Genomic DNA, 13,139 nt, shown 5'->3' with positions numbered 1-13,139 from the left:
GAAAGCGGCAGCGGGGGCCATATCAAAAATCCGAGTACTGTGGGTGGTACAGAGTGCAGTTTCTTTTTCATACTAATTGAGGGAACACAACATTTGTGCCCCATTCAAAAACTGAACTGCTGAGTCCCTACGATTGGGACTAAGACATTCCTGAGAACAAGTAAAATATGTATGGGATTTTTTTTCTGCTAACAGTTCTGAGCTAAACTATATATAAAGAAATTATATTTTTATAAGCAACCTGTGTGGTGTACCTCTGTGGTGTTTCACTGTATTATTGTGCGTGTTAGTGCAAATACCTTCCACATTGCCTTGGGGATAAGCCTGTCTGCTCGTGCCAAGCTACCAAGGGCGTGAGGAGGGGTTATCAAAAATGTGTACCCCCTTATCCTGACTAGAAGTAAGGGTCCCTACTTGGACAAAGGTACTTACCTCTGCCAACTAGAGACCCCCAGATCTAACACTGATAAGGTACGCAGAGTAGTAAGGCATCCCAGTTCACAAGTGCACCTGTTGGCTTTGAGGATCTCAGTGGATAAGCAAAGAATGCAAGAACATGTGTTGCTGGCATGGATGATGAGTAGAGATATGAGGTTCACTTGTCAGAGCTTAAGTGGCTTTAAGGGTTCCACTGAACAGGCTCTGGCACCGACAGATCCCGGCTTCTGAAGGGAATGCCAACTAAGGGCAATTAGAAAGAGGACAAGCAGGGTACCATGATGAACGATGAGGAGAGTGCAACCAGAGTGACCTCAAGTATGCAGATCTCAGGCTGCTCATCATGAAAGATGTCCACATGTTCTCTGGATGGTGGGGAAGGCAGCAGCAGGTGGTGGAAATGGAGCAGCATGGAAGTGAACGGCCTGGCAAGGAACTACATTTAGCCCGATCACCAATTCTGTAATATAATCCTATCTGCAGAGTGTATATTGATAACATGAGCATTCCCAGCGGAAAGCTAAAGCTGTTGTAATGAGACATAAAAATGGAATCACCGATATTGACTAGTTCAGAATGCAAGTAGAGGTCTAAGAAATAGAACCACGGTTCCAAAACAGTATTGCATTACAGTTAAAATTCCATGTAATCTAACTCGACTAAACAGGAAGCAGTGCGTACACTGTAACAGTGCGCTAATATGCAAAAGAAGTGGTGTTTTAAATATGCTGAAAGTTCATCTACATTGAAATAATTGTCAGCGAGGTGAATCAGATATTTAGTATTGACTTTTAAAAAGATGAGAAATCAAAGAACTAACAATTCGTGTCCCGTTGACATTTGTATTGCTTACAAAATGTTTTACACTGAGTTCCGACTGTCATTCCAAATGTCATCGCCAGATATGAGGAACACTGAAGGCTTCAAAAAGAAGTGAGTATCAACACCCTTGCGTCAGAGCGGATCAGTCTCATGAATATTCTTGAAGCCACACCCCCAGCTGAAGGTCACTCCAGGACAAAATGTGTTCAGTGGAAAGCATGGTTTTGAGCCTTGTGTATTTCTTGGTGTCTATAAAGAAGACAACTCGCATTTCCTGTGAATGTGCCTCATTTGTAACAATGAACTACAAAAGTGTGTTCCAGATGGCAAGAAACAGAGCATTGTACATAGTATAGGGGAAGGCTGGATATAAGAATGTACTGTGAGTGTGGACAGCCTTCATTGAGTTGGCGCCGTGCTGGGAGGAGCCTTACAGTTCTTTTGCAAATTGTAAAATGTGAAGGAATGAAAGAGGGACAGTCCTTTTAGCGAAAACAGACTGACAGTCACTGGTGACGTTCGGATATTTGTCAATTTTGGCCACAGAATTCGAGACTCTCTCATCAGAGTCTTATTACTTATTGTAATGCCAAGAGTGTTAGGTGGGGTAGCGCTTTTGTGCAGCCCATTGTGGTGTGCCCACCCTCGGAGAGCATATCATTGTAATAAATATTTCATTACGTTTAAATACATTAAAGTCAGGCCCAGCAAACCAGGTTTTCGAAGTGTGGAAAAGTTTGTGGGGCCTCCAAATCACCTGAATATTTGGGTTAGTACAGGTTGTTTGGACCTAAAGCAAATCTGATCTATTGAGGTTGCAGTTCCTCGAGAAGGCATACTTCCTTAATGTAGGATATGGGTGTATTAGTTGAGGGGATGAGAACCCACCTCATATAATAATCACTATTCTGATCAGGGTATACCAATAAAGTAACTAAATACACCTGCGCTTAACCATCTAGTTACTTGGCACAAAGTAGTCAGGCTTAACTTAGACACAATGTGAATAGTATTTATGTTGTACTCATGTGGTACACAACTTAAGAATAACCCCAAACACACTTAGAAAAATGGAGACTCTTTCAATAAACGAAATATCACCAAAGTGACAAAAATCCATTACGTAGAACCAGAGATATGAATTTTTAAAGTTTAAATAAAAAATAGTGCCAAAAGCACTTAGCAGCAAAGACGATTATTTTGCCATATTAGACCGGATCAAAAGTTAAGGCAGATCAAGATGGACCGTGGGTCGGATACAAGGTCCAGGTTTGGACCAGTGAAAAGTTTACCACCTATTGGTGGGTCAAGCTCTAAGCTGGATCAGAAGCTGTGTTGATGGCAAATTGCTGAAGAGCAGGGTCCCAGTGCGGTCGTTGAAGAAGGGGTGAAAGCTGTGAGCAGGCGAAGTCCAAGCCTAGATAGGCCTTGAAATCCAACAGATACTGCTGAGTGTCAGTCCTGATGAAGTCCTCTAAGTTCAGCCTTAGAAATCTTTCTGGATATCAGATCTCCCTTCAGCGGGGCAAACCAGCAGGGACAGACCGACCGCCAATTTGCCATCAATGGCTGCAAATTCGACTGCAATTCAGTTTTAGGTCAGTTCTCTGGGCAGGAAGTTGTCAAACAGTTAATAAGTCCCACCTCATGTAGTTTTGGGATAGGAGAAGTACACAATAACACCAGCCAAAGGTCCAGGACCTAGTAGAAACCACTTGGGGGTTAGGACTCACTCCAACAGAGGCCAGCAACAGGGTCTAGTTCAGTTGGAATTGGTCTCTGGAAGCTTGTTCTGTCACCGCAGCTCAAACAGGAGGGCAGCCAACTGACTCTTGGAGACACTGATAGGGTTCAAGGTAAACAGGCCCAGTCTTCCTTCAGGATCTAGACAGCAGGGCAGTTATTCCTCTGATTTCTCACAGGTCTAGGAGTGTTCTGATGAAAGGTTCTGAGGATGCCACTTGTATACCCAGTGCCAGGCTGTGGTGGAGAAAAAATCATTTTTCCTCCCCCTAAATCAGTTCTGGTCAGTCCCTCCCCTCCCACTGGGTGTGGTGCCAGTCTGACTAGAGAGACAAAGGGGAAGCAAGCCAAGATGTGAAATTCATTTGCCAGTGAATATGTAGGCCTTCCCTGAAGTTCAGTTCGGAGCTTGGCAGGCATGCCAGGCCATCCTGTGAAGGGAGGAGTCCCCACCATCCAGAACCCTTTGTTTATTGTCTGGCAGCACTACACATCTCATCAGGGTTGAGGTGACACCTGGACACTGGCAGGAAAGCATTTTAGTTTTAGGAAGGAAAATGACAACTTTCTAAAAGTGGAAAATGACAACTTTCTAAAGGTGTAATTTATAAAATAGTAATATAAAATCCAACTTGACCACTAAGTAGGACTTTGAATTACTATTAAAATGAACATTTGAACCATTTTTCTAGCTACTCGCAAGCGGAATTTAGCTTTTATTAAATGAAACAGTGTAAACCAGTGTTACACTATGAGAGAGCCAGCCTTGCCACAGTAAAAAACGACTTTGGAGGTTTTTCAGTAGCAGGACAGGTAAAACATTAAATATACATGTCCAACTTTTTAATAGCCCTACGGGCATTTGGGGGCCTGTCTTTTGGGTGGCTTAAAAGCTTTACAAATGTAAGGTTTAGGCATGGCAAATGGTTTATTTTTGCCAAGTCGAAATGGTAGTTTAAAACTGCACACCCAGTCTCTAAAGGCAGGCCTGCGACATGTTTTACAGTGCCACTTTGTGAATGCTGTAGCCCACTAGTAACATTTAATTAGGGGGGACCATGCAGAAATGGCAAATTTCCAAAACTGATCTTTTATTTTTTCGACCTCATTTCCAAATTGGCGATGATGTGACCATAAGGTAGGGTGCAGTACTACTTGTTATTACCTCTTAGGATACGGAAACATTTATTGTAATGCTCATGGACGTTTAGTAGTTCCGTTAATTAAGTTTCTTGTCACTTGATCTATGTTATGACGAAGGTCCTCAAGTGTGCGCCTTAAAACAATTATATTCAAGTGCATTTGAGGGCAATAAGTTGATAAAATTGCATCACATCTTTTGGCGCATTTTTTATCCGAAGCAGCATGCATGTCACCAGATCGATGTAGGTGACACTATTAAAAAAATATTATATATATATATATTCACTGAAAAAAACATAGGTTTCACACCAGTTACAGTTAGGAATTAGCATTTAAAAAAACCTATTAAATTCACTGAAAAAACCATAGGTTTGACAACAGTTATAGTTAGCTGGAAATTTTACTGACATAAAACCATTGAAATTCCCACGTTATAGTTAGTTGGACTCACTATAACTTGCGCGTGTAATGCACTGCTGATGACATCACGTATTACATCACTCATGACATGGTCAGTGACATCACTCATGACATCACTACCTCTAATGTATAAAAAAAGCAACTTTTTTGGGAAACTCTGTCATGCTTTGTTCTCCACGGTACGCTCCCCGGTACGCGTACCGGGGCACGTACCGGTCGCTCCTCCCGCGAAAATCAATTTTTTATTTTTTGCCCCGTGGGGCCCTTTTATGGCCCCCACATCAAACCTAGGGGGTCAGGGGGGTTCTACCCTGCCCCCTTATGGTCAATTCCCCCTTTGTTTTTGCCACCTCTTGTGTCTCGATCCTACCGAGACACAAGATGGCGGCCGCTCCGGACTGTTTAGAATGTTTACAGACACCCGAGAGCCAATATTTTTTTGAACCTAAATTACTCAAAATCAACTGGAGCACATATCTTGAGACATAGCAAAGGCACATCGGGCTACCAGTCCCTACAATTTTGCCAAGTTTGGTGGAAATCCATTCAGCCGTTCGGGCTAAAAGTGAGTTCAACCGCCCTATGGAAATTAACATAAAGAAAACACGTTTTGGGACCCCCTTTTATCTCGGCCCCCACTTGACGAATCCCCTCCACATTTTCAGGGAAGGAGCGGGCCACCTACTTTGAGAAATTCACGAAGATTCGTCCACCGGCGCCAAAGTTATTCCCAATAGAATGTTGCGGATTTCCTATGGAAAGTAGATCCTAACTATAACTACCTACTGGCGACCGTCATATATATATATATATATATATATATATATATATATATATATATATATATCAAACTGCACTCGCCCAGCACGAACCAGCAAGCCCCAATGTCCCAGGGGACCGCCGAACCATACAAACGATAGCTGACCCAGGTCTTCAGGTGAGGAGAAATGTTTTATTTAATTTAAGTGCATCGCCACCAGCATAAGGTTTCGGCCTGCTCAGAGGCCTTGGTCACATGACGCTGGGGATAGGACAGGCTGTATTTAAAGTGCAAGTGCAAACTAGAGGGAAAACCTGAATGGTAGTGCATTTTTACGTTGTAATGGACATGGAAAACATATTTACAATGACAACATGTTAAAAGCCAGAAAATGTACAATAGTAAAAAAAAAAATTCCATTTTGTTAATAAATTGATTTACATTTATACAACGGCCTAGCTGTAATTAATAAAACAAATGTCATTATATATACAATGTCGCCAGCTGTAAAACTGCAAGGAACAGATGTTGGTAAATTACATCCCCAATGGAAAAATAGCGACTAGTAAGAACGCAGTAATATGCGCTTCACACATAGATAATGTATACGCCTATATAGTACATCATTTTAACCTTGCAATAATGTTCACAATATAACCCAAGTGGGTGATGGTCCCAACATATCATGTCAATAACTGATTTAATAACATAATATATTCTGTTAATGAACAGATATATATAGTCACGATACCAACCAGGAAGTATCTAATCCCCCCCCCAAATGTTTTTTTTATAAGTGAGGTAGAGGGTGTCGTGAGAGTGATTAGAAAAGATGAAAGATTTGTTTTTTTAAAAGTTAAAAACAACTCCCTCGATGGATGATGGGAGTATGATCAAGTACTTGTCTTGAATCATATATCAGTGCAGGGGTCTGTGACAGCAATGACAGTAATTCGGACATACTAACCATACAAATAAGAACAACAATTTTACAGCGATAATTTGTATGGATGCCCACAGTAAACCCGGTCTCGGATCTATAAATGGGTATAGAAATCTACGCTGGTGTTTAACCCATGTGGTATCTTGGTATCAAGATCCAAGATATACTTGGTCTCCAGAGCCCTTAAAATAGCTTCGCAATTGCCACCTCGGCGGAGTGGAGGAACCAAATCAATGGCAAAGTATTTCAACAGATGGCTCTGTTTGCCGTGGTGTTCCTTGAAGTGACGTGCCACCGGATAAGTGGAGTCCTCAGTGTTGATGGCCCTAATGTGCTGGAGTGTCCTCTTGTGCACCTGCAACTTGGTGCGACCCACGTAACGCAGGGCACACGGACACTCCAGCACATACAGTGTGAACTCTGTTTTGCACGTTAACTGCTTGGTGATGAGCCGAGGAACATCAGAGAAAGGGGTTAAATACTCAGTCATGTTTATACCCTGCCTGCATGCCTTGCAGGACAAGCATTTCTTAAAACCTTTAATGGCCTTGAACCAGGGAGTTACTGTTACCACCTCGGGACTGGATTTGACCAATGCGTCAATAAGGGAGAAGGCTTTCCTATACGAGATATCAGGTTTAACTGGCATTGTGTGCCCAATCACTGGATCAGATTTAATGAGATTCCAGTTCTTTGAAAGGATTTTCCTTAATGCCTGAAATTGACGATTAAATGTTAGCACTAATCTAACCGGTTGATCACTATTAGTCGTCTCATTAATTTTAGATCTCCTGGGTTCTAGGGCTATCTCCCTAGACATGGCATTGACCTTGCGGATGGCTTTGTCAATAGTGTTTGCAGTGTAACCTCTAGCAAGGAAGCAAGCTCCACTGTCAAATTGAGCCTGTTTACATTGTTCTTCCGTGCTACAAATACGTCTGATACGAAGCATCTCCCCGTAGGGGATGCTCTGTATCAGATGTGCTGGGTGGTGACTTTTAGCATGGAGCACCGGATTTCCAGGGGTCGGTTTGCGGAACAATCTAGTATTTAACTTGTTATTGGTAATAAAAACCCTGACGTCTAAGATATACATATAGTAGTGATCGGCAAACGCCAAACAGCGCCATGACCCCTCCTACCGGGAACAGTATGACACGAACACTGGTTTGCATCGGGAAAAACGTTCCCTTGGTCACGAGTACCAAGGGAACATTTTTCCCCGAAACACCTTTGGATGCAAACCAGTGTTCGTGTCATACTGTTCCCGGTAGAAGTAACCGGGGGAGGTATATATATATATATATATATTTTTTTTTTATTTATTATTATTTATTTATTTATTTTATATATATATTTTTTCTGATGACTCACTGTTAACTGTAGTAAAAAAGTGAATGAAAGAGATTCAAGTGTCTTTACTGGAACTGCTGACCTTGGAGCAGAAAGATCAGCACGTCAACCAGTAGTAACTATAGGTATTGTCAGATCGTGTTTTATAAAGTGTGGCCCCCATCTCTGTAACCAATGCTAGAATCTAGTGCACCAAGGTCTGTGATAAAATAACCTATTACTGAATTCACACCAAGATATGTGAATGAATTCGATTATGAGATGTTTTATATTTGTGGAGAAGCACAAAAGAGTCCCAACAATGAAGTAATATTATGGAACCAGTTTCCGAGAGTTTAGAGATAAAAAATGGTGCTGTGGATTTATGATCATCTTTATTATATCGTTTTCATATATATTAGCTCTCACCTTTCTTTGTAGTTCTCCCTCCCTTTCCCCTTTCACCCCCTTTTTCCCCTGAGCTTTTTAACTATTAATATACTCATTTTTATGTATGACTATATATGTATTTCATATTTATATGCTTGTCTCCATTAACATGTGGCACATATTACAAGAATTCCCTATTTCTTAGTAATTCACTCATCTATTTATTGTAAAATTGCAGATATTACTATTGTTTTTATGATGAAAATGTCTGTAAAATTGTCGATAGAAAATTACGAAAATATGTTTTTTTTGCTAGCCACGCAATCAAATCAGTTTTTCATATAAGCCATAAATGTCATGGCAAAATAAATTCGAGAACGAAAGCTGACCCATGATACACAGATGAAATGACATCAGAGGGAAGCTTTGCTCCCTTCACATGTGCTGCTCATTGCTCAATGAACATCCTGGTGAGGTCTCATGTTTAGGAAGCACTGAACATGTAGTGGACCTCACACCTCGCCCAGCACATAACGGAATCTCTCTTGCCCTTTTACAGCTCTCAAAAGATTAGCAAGGTAGGCATGTGCACAAACTGCCGGTCAGCCAGGGCCTCACAGAAGGGATGCACCTCAGTTGTGTAAGCCTTTTGTTAGGGTGACATCTAGTCGCGGCTGGCATGACTAGCAGGTGCAGGGGCGGGGGTCGCGTGGTTACCGGGTCACGCGGGGGGGGTTAATTTAAACTAATTTCTGTTAAAAAGTTAACTTAACTTCTTCACCGGCCTGCTCCTGCATCATCCTTGCTTTTACAGGAAGCAGGCAGCCTCCCTCCCATCCCCTCCCCTAAGCTAATCACAACACTGCAATGGCAGCATTGTGACTGGTCGGGATGGCGACCAGCCAAGCGGCTATGGGAAGGCTATATTTTCCATGTAGGCAGAGTGCACATGACTAGTTTGGTCGGCCACAGAGGACCGACCAAACAATCAGCACCCTCAGCAGTGGGCAAACCACTCCTCCCCTGCCCTAGAGCAGCGCCACCCACCCGCCCGCCCCCTAACAAACACTTCTGGTTTCTTGCAGTGTGAAAATAGAAACATAAAATGGTAGTTTTATGTTTCTGCTTCTCGCACTGCGAGAAAGCAGTGGGGTTATGCTCGTCTGCCCTAGTCGAGGAGCCGTCCCTGGTGACATCATGTCCCAGAAGGTCAAGCATGCAGTTTGAGATCTCACGCATCAGTGGGGGTTTTCAAGTTCCCTACTCAATTATTGGTGATCCAAGCCATCCAGCATCACAAGTGGACTAAACATGAAAATATTGTGTGGGCTTGTTCTTGCGAACTAGTATTTCTTATGAAATATGGTGAAGTCCACAGAATATTGGTGTGCTGTCATTAACTGCTGTATAAATCCTTCCCATTCTGTAGAGACACCTCTTATCAACCGACCTCTTATACCAGGACCTTTTACATTATGCTGTGCCATCTTCAAATCTTAAGTCGTCATACAAATCTCATTTCTTCAAACTCCTTCACAAAAGTAATGACCCCTACCCTGTTTTTTTTACCCAGTACCATATGTAATACATTTTTCACTGGATGACATACTGCTGTGGCACTAAGAATTTTGCTGTTCCTGGGTGGCTTGTGCTTTTTTTAGTACTTGATATTCTGCACAGTGAAGAACAACTAACAGTCACAATTAATGTTTTAAAAATTACAAATTACAAAAAGGTCCCTAGCGGCACTTTTCTACCACTGGAGCATCACTTTTTTGATGCTTCTGTGGCTCAATGCGCCACAGCATATTTTCATGGCCTTGTAAATATGTGCCCCTTCCACACAGAACACTGCATGGGTGTTCCCGTGCAACATCCATGGAACTTCAAGCATTCCCAGATTTACATGGAATCGTCCGATTCTAGCACCACTAAAGGGGTGGCGTTATGGAGGCACAACAAGGATAAATAGCCTTAAAATACCTCTTGTGATTGTTTTTGTGCAGGAAAGAACACCTTCCTGCACAAAAACAATCACCCCTACAATGCAGACCATAGCACAAGGGTGCCAGAGTTGGTGCATGGCAGTTCATTGTGCATTAGTGTAGGGGAAAAGGACAGGAATGCGCCGTACCTTATAGATATGTGGCATTTCTGCTCTTTTCTTTTGACGCAGGGCAGTGCATCAAGATTCCTTGTAGCAGTGGCCTGTGCCAAAACATTTTAAATGCGGCCCTGAGTTTGCAATTGTACGAACTTGTACTTAGCATTATTACAGCTTTGTGTGGTGAAAATCCCATGTTCTTGGAATCGTGATTTAACTCACCAAGCATGCGATTACATTTATTCTTCCTGATTACAAGACCTCCTACTTTTTCCTCCATTTGCTGTATAGTTTGCAGATTTAAAAAAACCTTTGTTTATGCTCAAAGTGAAAGTTCCTAGGCAAAGCAATACAAATGGTGCAGGATCATACTATTTGCAAAGGTTAGTTATCTTTCAGTTGCTGATCCCTGTCTTGAAGTCTTAAACCCATACCAATAGGTGAAAACTTTGGAAACCAGTATTAAAATATCAAAACAATACTGCCAGAGAATGTGCCACATTAAGCTGCACAATTGCCTAGATCCATAACTTAGTCAATTTTGTAACATTGTTTTGAAACCCATTGCCACATTATACCGGTGGCCATGGCTATGCGTCATCTGGGGAGTAACTTCATTAATGTAATCTACCAAAAGTGGTTTGATTTACTGAGCCTCCAATTTACAGTTGAAAACGTATCAATTACAGGAAGCATGAGTGGTGCAAAATTCTTACCGTAAGATGCAGGATCAGCTACATGTTCCTGCATAAAACACCCGAAGCCAGAGAGGTTGGTCGTCACACTGGGTATCCCCATCACTGTGCACTCAGCTGTTGAACAGAAGACAGGTATATTATTTATTGGTTATTCAATTTGATCTTATTTATGTATACATTTATTTATGATATTTATAAAGCACAAACACACACCAGAAGATATCTCAGACCTTATAAAACACAGATCTCAAATTAACAGCTTGATCAGCATCTTAAATTTCAGTAATTACTTCTCGTTTTATTTTGGGATTAAAGGAAGTTCCACAGTTTTGCAACATCTACAAAGAAAGATTTGCCTCCCAGTGTTGATCTATGTAATGTAGGTACATTTACCAGTAAATCCTGTTTTGATGTTAGTGTTATGTCCAAAATACTTTATTATGGAATACTGAGGAAGGGTGGAATGTAGAATGTGTGATGATAGATGACAGAATTATACAACAAATGTGTGGAATCTCTAAGGGAACGGTTATGCAGACTCTGATGGTACTTAGTGAAGGTTGTCCCTGTTTGTACTTGTCTTCTTCATATATGGATAAACCTGCGTGGTGGAATTCTTCATAACAAAATTGGCGACGAGTTGGAGGACATCGCGTAAGAAAGGAGCAGGCAGAGAAGGGTTCACAGTGCCGACATTCATGGGTAAACAGACAACCATGGAGAAAGCAACGCATATTTATCATCGGTGCACATACAGTGGTGAAATCAAGTGTGAGTGACTCACTACTGAGCTTATTCTATATGATGCTGTTAGTATCGGTACCCGCAGTTTTTGTTGATCTTGACTCGTGCGCCTAATACCATTAATCTGGCAGTGTGACTGTGAATCTGTAAGCCGCTACCACTTCACAAGCTTGTGACGTGATTGCATGAGGATTAACAGGAGCAGTGAGATTGAGCAGAAGAAGAGATTACACACGCATGTAGCAGCCATAATGAACTGGGATGCAAATGACACCATCGGCACCTCATGATGGTGTAAGCAGGTGTCCATCTTCGGTGAAGTATCAATGTTCGCTATAGTTTGTGCATGAATTAGGGCGTCATTGGTACAGCGTTTTGCTTTAACCACGCAAGGTCTATGTATTAGTGCGTATTAGCTTCACTTTACAACATGTTTCACTTTGGTGTGGATATTAAGGCAGTTTGCATTATGACTGGCCAGTGGTGTGTTTATTTGAAATACAGACTCTACGGTGAGAATAAAAAAAGTACAAATTATTTTGAGAATGGAGTTCATATTTATTATGTGGTGAAGAATGGACATTGATTTATTACATATTGCCATGCACTGAACAATTCCACATAATATACATTTATCTTCCTTTGCGCCCTGTATGTCTTCTCATAGTGAGGGGGCAAATATTTTCATTATGTCCCCCGCTGGCATTTTGGCCTTCAGGATCAGAACCAGTTTTGAGATGGATTGAATGGAAAGAGTGCTTTCTTAATTATATTCATGAGGCCTGCAAGGAATAAAAACGTATAACCAAATGAACAAAACTGTTACAGGTGGTGGTGATAGTAATGCTTTCAGTATTTGCGTTGACTATTTTACCCCAAAAGTTAAAGTTGATGTTCAATGTTCAATGTTCAAGTTTTTTCAAAGGAAACAACTGAAGTCTGATTCAATTGACGACTATGTTAGTGAATCACGGAAGTTGGCAAAAGATTAAGCGTTTGGGAGTTGGTTAGATGATTTGATCTGTCATCAGGTGGTTATGCCTCAAATTCTGAAATTCAAGAAAGGATATGGCTGAATGGGGATGCATGTCTGGACGATGTGCTTGCCATTGTGTGCCAAGCAGAGACATTTACTACATGTGCCAGTGCATTTATGACTGAAGTAAAGGAACCATTGAAGAAGGTTGCTAAAATAAAAGCAAGCACAAAATAGATATATGCAGGAAATACACCTAGTAGTGCAAAGGTATACAAAGAGCCACCCAAGTGCTATAGGTGCGGAAGTGCTAAGCTTGCAAAATCATGTCCAGCTAAAGAAATCAAGTTTAGAACATGTGAAATGTTGTGGAATTATGCATAGGTATGCAGGAGTGTAGTGGGTCTGAATTGGTTAGGGAATGTTTAGTATGTTCCACATTAGGAATGCCGGCTTTGTATTCTGTCTAGAGTGTACGTTCCCGAGGATTCCTTCTGCTGTGTCAGTTGGACGATCCTGGTTCAAGGGAACGTACTGCTCTGTGCTGTGGCTGAAGATCGGATTATCAATAAATGTTACTTGACAACAAATCCTACCTGCTTTGTCTGGATTACCTCTTGTTACAA

General features: G+C 41.5%; 1 protein-coding gene across 3 annotated transcripts in view; it reads right to left on the bottom strand.

The window, feature by feature from the left end:
• GYS2 (glycogen synthase 2) overlaps nucleotides 1-13,139 on the bottom strand; it is a 610,704-nt gene that overhangs the window by 110,487 nt on the left and 487,078 nt on the right. For all 3 annotated transcript variants that reach the window (XM_086920470.1, XM_086920476.1, XM_086920482.1), the window contains one exon: nucleotides 10,812-10,907. In XM_086920470.1, the coding sequence (XP_086776596.1) occupies nucleotides 10,812-10,907 (96 nt within the window). The remainder of the gene's footprint in view (nucleotides 1-10,811; nucleotides 10,908-13,139) is intronic.

Source organism: Lissotriton vulgaris, chromosome 1_1 (genome assembly GCF_964263255.1).
Source record: "Lissotriton vulgaris chromosome 1_1, aLisVul1.2, whole genome shotgun sequence".
Classification (NCBI taxonomy): Eukaryota; Metazoa; Chordata; class Amphibia; order Caudata; family Salamandridae; genus Lissotriton; species Lissotriton vulgaris.
Note: the sequence above shows the minus strand (reverse complement) of the source record. Positions and strands in the feature narration are given on the sequence as shown.